Here is a 7,500-nt window from a genome sequence, read left to right as displayed (position 1 = left end):
CCTACATTGAAATCGCTTGACATGGATTCTAGACATGTTATATACAACGATGAAATGATATATGAAATGAATCATATGAACTGAGCTCAGTTGATTAGAGCGTCGCGAGGTCACGGGTTCAAAGCCCGTTGAAGTCCTGAATTTTCCAGACTTCTTTAGGCAATTGCAACTGCGAGGATCATAGCTTCGTATGATGTTATATACAATTTGTATCCAGATTTTCACTGACCATGTCATTATCTGTTTCTTTGATAGAAGTTCCCCAATCCTAGTGTTCCAATGGACAAGACGTCGTCGCTATCTTTTTCCTGAAGAAAGATAGATACAAGTTATTTCTTTATCAGACTTTTGCTTACAGTATCTTTGACAAAAAATAAGTTATAGTTACCTTTACCTCCTATAATGAATTTCGTATGGCAATGGCAATTGCTTCTTCCTCGCCGTATTCCTGAAACCATCTCCACCTCGTGTTACTGAGAGGAGAATCCTCGCTTCCTCGAAACACGCTTGCGTAGGTTCGCTTAGAAGTGCCGTCGCTGTCTTGGCTACCAGAAGCCATTTTAGAAGGCACATTGAGATGATAAAACGAATAAAATGCAGTGATCGCGCCAGAAACTACTAGCTAAAAGACCCAATACCCCTACGTGACCGTGTGCGCGCCACACAAGAGGACAATGAGTGTTTCATCATATCGTATCGCGTTACGGCGACATCCGGATGGGATGTGGTCACGCAACGATGTAAACGGAGAGAAGGGTAATAGGAGATGATTGCGAGGCGATAGGGGCGTGCTGGGGAAAGGATTAGGGGGGAGGGAGGGGGGGCAAAGCTAGATTTGAGCCTGCGATGCTGGATATGTGGTGCAATTGTTAGCGGAGTTACCCATAGAGGTCTGTTTGCGTGCCATAGTCTGTGATGTTTTTTGCTCGGATCAATGTTTCTATTTGTCTCGTCATACCACGCATTTTTTTTTTTAATCATCATGAAAATGCAAACCGCAAATGACATAGGCGAGTGGTGTTGTCTTTTTAAATAGTTTTCTAGAAATGGATTTTTTGGGGGATTTTTGGATACCCACGACTTTTAACCACACCCTCACCCACGACCCACGACTTAAAACCACTAAGCAACAAATAGGAATATCAAATAAGCCTCATACGGTTTTGGTGATAAACGCCTTATGAATGACATTACACAGAGGATAGCCTTCGCAGTAAAATTCGATACTCGATAAATTCGATCATACGGACATCGGTCGCTTAAGGTTCTTAGGCTCCGCTCTTCTTTCGATTAAATCAAGTGAAAAAGAAAATATATTTCCTGGGAAAACCACTTCAAAAAGAAGAAAATAAAAAGAATACAAAAAATTCGCAATGGACTCCCGTGAAGGTCTACTGTAAACTTAAAACGAGAAGTGAGGAGGGGACAAGGGTTCAGAGAACGGAAAACGACTTGTGATCAACCCGGTAATCCGCGTATGATCACATGATCTTGATGAAGGTTCTCTACAAATGTCTGCTTCGGGAAAAATGGTTGAGGATATCAAATACAATCAAACAGTCTTCCTCCCAGTTTTCATGCGGTAGTTACATTGAGTTCGAGAAAACCAAACTCCTCTGTTACGCAGACCAAATGCGATTACTTTACATACGCTGTCTTATAAAGCAGTTCCGGTCTCCCTGTCTCTGGATCACTTCCACACCATGCAGTACTCTGATCTCCTATTTTAAAGTACGGTCCTTTGCTCTTACCACCCCAACAAACCTGTAATAAGACCAAGAGCTCATCAGAAGGAGCAAACACCAGTACTTACAGTAGTTTTCAACAAAGAATAATGTCACGCATGCGCATTCGGAATCTGAAATTCAGCAACATTTGTTCGAAACGCGGAAAAATGAGAGGTGGTGATTATGGCACCGGTATGGACTTTCATTCACTCTAGTTATTTTCCTGTTTTTTTACGGACACACCGCCGTTCAAAGAAAGATCGCTTTGTTTTACGACTACTCTTATTACTGCTGATACTTCGTGGCTGATACTTTATCTGCCTAAAAGAAATCATGCCAAGGGAACGACAATTTAAGAAATCTGGACATTCAATCGAGACGCACACAACTTGGGTCATAAATCGTTGTAACACTTTGCTAAAACAGAAAGTGAAGCGCATGCAAGCTATGAATACCGTACCCCTCCTCCTCCCTCCCTTCAATGTTGCATTTACCGGTTGGCTTTTGCACTGGAACCCCTAAACATCAACATTTAAGGGGGAGAGGGAACAAACTGCCGTCAGTGTTAAGTGATATTCGTGACTCACACTGCAGCTCGGAAAATCTGACCTTCCTGCCTCTGTCCCGCGTTGTTATCAAAGTTTCTACTTATGGTCATTAGAGTGACAATAAAGTAAGTTGTTATTTCATGAAAATGTGTACTTTGTTCCCTTTTATGGGCGAACGTTTCTTAAAAACAGGAAGGAATATATATATTTGTGGTAAAGACGTTTAACAACAAATGGTATGCGACTGAAAACCGACGGTGCGTTTCACTTTTAAGGCATCTGATCCCAAAGAGCGCAGAACAAAATGTCCAGAGAAAAGTGAGGAAGTAGCTTGGTAAAAAAATAAATAAATAAATAAAAAGTTAAAAATAAATTGATAAATTTCTTTTTCTTGCACGAAGCCTTTCGTCCAAGACGCAACACCCGATGGCAAAAGGGAGAGGAAAGAGTCATCGAACTTTTAACCTGAGCTTTGCTCCACAAAATCCCTTTACCTGGTGGTTGTTCCTTTATTTATGAACCAGTTTGCATAGAAAATTAACTATTTAAAGTGGCAAGACTTGCGAGAAGGAACACGACGTTGTCCCGGTCACTTGACAAAGCGTATAAGTGTCGTCTGAACAGAGCCCACAGTTTCCCAAGATTTTAGGGTACTTTTTGGTGCAAACGTAAAGCCAAACAATGTTTTGACCTGGCATCAGATTAGACTACCAAGAAGAGGAATTATGAAGCGGAAACAACACCTTCAGTCCTTTCTTAGTGTGTGCAATAAACGTTTGCTTAGTGCAACTGCAAGACATGCATGACATGCTTTGTTATCTTTAAACTGAATTTATTACCAAAGCTTAAAAAAACTAAAAAACTAAAAGACTTCAAAATCGGACAGGTAATCACAAAATAATTAAAGGTGTGAACGTGTGACCCTCAAATGGTCTTAATGACCTCTAACTTGAAAAAATTAACTGGAACCCTGCAGTTCAATACTACTCAATTCAGTGCCTCTGTTTTTGTGTAACATGTACCACAGGCAACCAAGTGTACGCTTTATGGAGCGTCTAGTTTTCGAATCATCACCTATGTAATTATACTAAAACAATTATTCACCGATTTTTACCTCATCTTTGGAGAATAATTGTTAATTATTCACATCAAACAGTTGCTGCTCAATCTACTGAACAGGATATCCATTCAGTTGCAGTATTCCTACTGATAATTTTTTACACCTAGGTTAAGCATATAGTCAATATCGTTATTAACAGCTTTCAAGAAATATGAAATAGTCTAACTTGAAGTTCTAAAATGTTGACAATCTACATATTATATGGTTAAACTACTGACATAATAACACTGGTTTCCACTTTTCAATAATCCTCCCAATGTTGTTCCTGAGAAGCCACTTAGTCCTTTGTCCTTGAGTGGCTTTGTGGCTCTCGTGGTAGATCCCATTGTCTGTAAACAACAATAATTTGCTTAACTGTCCAGATAAGTGCGGGGATCACTTTTCTCTTTTGTCTGAAACCCGCACTTCAAATATACACTCATTTGATTACCACTTACAACTCTTTTCTCCAATTTTCAATTTGATAAATTTCTTACTTGAGTGAGAATTATGATTTTAGAGAAATTTACAAACTGTACAGTAAGATTTACATGATAAGTAAATATACATTACATTTGTATGGAATGTATATTTAAAATTTTCAATCCCTTGGGTGAGTGCTTTAGGGGCATCCAGTTTATATTTTATCCATTCATTTATCCAACTACTACTATTTATTTCTTTAGTGTGCATTGCTCAATAATGTTAGAAAGATAAAAAACTATTCGTAATAACTAATATAAATACTATATTTATTTTCTGTTTATCTGACTGTTTATGTGCAAGGAATGACACCAAGAAAGGTCAACTCAATATTTAGTCCCGTCTAAACAGTCGTATTGTGGTATACCTTCTCTTGGATATTTCCATATTTTTTGCAGTTTATAATATAAGTTGTCCTACACCAAGAATATAGTAAAAAAAAGTGTATTGAACAAACAGTTGTGCATAATGTTCGATCATGCTAAATTAATGTATACCAATTATTAGTGAACAATGTTGAAACCAAATTTCAATATCGGGATATTATTGATCGGATAGCTATTAATTAATTAATGGGACAAAGTTTTTCAGTGAGTGATTAATTAATTAATTAATGAAGAAATTTTAGAGAAAATACTTGTTTAATACTCACTCACTTACTGATACAGTAGTATTATTGATGTATTTAGTTTAAATCATGAATAGTTGATGGACCAAAAACATTTAAGATCAATGGCTGCACATTTAGTACATTTTCTCCAGATTTTGATAAATTTACAAATGATTATATTCTCTGCAGTGAATATGAATGAGCATGGAATGTTATCATTAAATATTTCAAGTAGTTAATAATACCCTGTCAGTGTTGTATCAACAAAAATCGGCTTTGCCTTGAATTTGAAATGAGACTGCCTTTCTTAATTTAAAAATTACACAGAAGACTAGCCCTGGTTTATATATTTCCAGAGATCACACGTTAAAATGCACATTTTAAAATTGCATAAGATAAATCTATAGATGGTCAAGACAAATTTTTACCTCCTTAACTAGAACTAATTAACAAAATTTCATTCCAGTACCACCACATCATTCTTTACTAATGTATACATTTCTTGAAAACATTATCATTACTTTTCAATAATTTGCTGGTAGCATTAATAAGACTTGAAGAAGTCACAATTTAATCAATGATAGATCCAATAAAGTAATAAGTTATTATTTGCTAATTGTTCGTTTTTAGCAATCTAAAAAAAATCTAGCATACCTTTATGATTACTATGTAATTAAAAATATTATTTCGGTTTCATTAAATGAAAGAACGTGAAATTTTTCAGTTAGTAAATCTTGAGAGTGTTTCCATTTGCAAATCAAATTTTGAAGCAGGCAAGAATTCACTTTTGGTCTCATAATTAGACGGAAATCCATCCGACGTATCTGTCGAGATAAAATTAAAACAGATGTTTCTTTTAAGAGAATTGAAAACATCTGATAATGCTGAACGATGAATCAAAGACATACCTCGATCTTCTTCCACTGATTCGATGTAAGGTGCATTTGAATTCTACTTGGATTGAATGAAAGTCTTCGAGATCGAGGATTTCGCAATTGGTTCTGAAATCCATACATGTCCAATACACTCGACCTGAGTCGGGTTGTCTTCACTCGCAGGCGAATTGAGTCCGATCGCGACCGGAACCGGAAATGGGTGCATGGCGCTTGATCAGTGGTACCGGAAGTGAGGGTTAACAGGAGCGAGGGGGTTGAAAAAGTTGGCAAACAGACTCGATCGGATCCGATGGAGACAGCTCTTCCTGGCAAGAGTCAATCGAACTCTCGGAAGTCAGTTCGCGCGTGACAGAAAATGTCTCTCAGCCATGACACGAAACAAGCACACGCTACACGTGAAAATATACGTCGTTCTTAAAGCCATGAGGCGATCGATACGAGCGCACTACACATGTAACATTAGTCGTTCTTTAAGACATGAGGCGAAAGTCAGCATCACGAAACATTGCACTCCACACTATACCTCGTTCTTTAAAGCATGAAGCTGAACAAGATTTTCAAAAATCCAGGTCATTGAATTTCCGATTGCGACAGAAATTCTTGTCATCCAATCTCCAACAACAATAATTAAATTATTAGCTTTTCAGTCAAATCCACTGATTTCAGTGACGAAGACAAAGAAAATTTGCCTGAACGAGAGCCTTTCCCTGGATGAAAACTTTCATTTGTTTTTCTAATTGAAACTGTGATTAATTCCATAAGACATTAGAAACTTCTATAGCATTCTGGAACTGTTCCAGTTAGAAGAGCTCTATATTGATTATGTGTGAAATATAGAATGGTCAAGGTTATGACATTAGAAAGTTCTATAGCATTCTAGAACTGCTCTAGTTTGAAGAGCTTTATAGAAAGTTCTATATCATTCCAGAAGCGCTCTAGTAAAATGGTCGTATGTGCAAACTTCTAAAGTTCTGATTAAAGTACTAGAGCTCCAGTTCTAGAGTTCTAAGTCAGTCAAATTCGCAGTTCTAGAGTTCCGAGTTCTAGAGTTCTAAGCTCTAGAATTCTCAATTGTTATATGTTACCCTCTGTGGGCTCTAGAATGTCTAGATTGTCTAGAGTTCTAGAATAGCCAGACTCTCTAAGTGAGTTCCAGAGCGTCTAAACTGCACACTAGACTTGGTTGATTTCACTGATTACCATTCACTAGTACTCATTTAAGCAAAAACAAATCCCCATGAATACCATGTAACCGCGTTATACCTCGACGGTATCCAAGCACCTTAACTGAGCTAAAACGTTCCGCCGTTTTCCCAAACGAATTAAAAATGGACATGAAAACTTGACTAAACCAGGTATCGCTCTTTAGCTTTCACTTTGCGGTTCGGTTAACTACACTTTTCACGAGATTATGTGAAGAAGAAACCACTCGTTTACTGATTAAGCCTAAGCGCTCCTTTCAGTTATTAGGCCCCAGTAAGCACTCTCGCAAAAGTTTAGCTTTCATTTTGCGGTTCGGTCAACTACACTTTTCACGCAATCTCCGACAACAATAAATTATTAGGTGTTCAGTCAAATCAGTGTAGAAGACAAAGATAATCTGCGTGAACGAGAGCCTTTCCCTGTATGAAAACTTCCATTTGTTTTTCTAATTGAAATTGTGATTAATTCGGAATAACTGATATGTTATTTATTTATGAAAATAAGTAAGTGAAAACAACATTGAAGGATGTTTAACAAACCCAAAAAATTATTACTACCCCAGCAAGAACTTGTTCACCGAACGTCCGGCTCGGTGTGCGCTTGCAATGTCACTGAACCACCGAAGCCATCGGAGATATGTCCAGAAATGCACGCAACAACCAAAAATGGCAAAAAAGAGAAAATGTTGGCGAATTTGGCAAATATGGCGAAAATGACAATTTTGCCACAATCGCCAACACGGGAAAGCACAAAGCAGAGAGTGCTTAGGCCTAATCACTGAAAGGAGCGCTTAGGCGTAATCAATAAACGACTCCTTTCTTCGAACTGTAAAATGAAAGCTAAAATTTTTCAATCAATCAGAGGTCAATCAATCAAATTTTACAATTAATCAGAGGTCTCTCACGGCGAGGCCTCGCCGTGAGAGACCTCTGCT

At 37.7% G+C, this 7,500-nt stretch overlaps 1 protein-coding gene across 3 annotated transcripts in view; it reads right to left on the bottom strand.

Moving 5' to 3' along the window:
• The window catches only part of LOC138052335 (uncharacterized), a 96,875-nt gene that overhangs the window by 53,346 nt on the left and 36,029 nt on the right, over nucleotides 1-7,500 (bottom strand). For all 3 annotated transcript variants that reach the window (XM_068898782.1, XM_068898783.1, XM_068898784.1), the window contains one exon: nucleotides 1,652-1,764. In XM_068898782.1, coding sequence (XP_068754883.1) covers nucleotides 1,652-1,764 — 113 coding nt within the window. The remainder of the gene's footprint in view (nucleotides 1-1,651; nucleotides 1,765-7,500) is intronic.

The sequence above is a fragment of the Montipora capricornis genome, chromosome 6, assembly GCF_036669925.1.
Source record: "Montipora capricornis isolate CH-2021 chromosome 6, ASM3666992v2, whole genome shotgun sequence".
Classification (NCBI taxonomy): Eukaryota; Metazoa; Cnidaria; class Anthozoa; order Scleractinia; family Acroporidae; genus Montipora; species Montipora capricornis.
The sequence above is the reverse complement of the archived record's forward strand: the minus strand, read 5'-3'. Positions and strand labels throughout refer to the sequence as shown.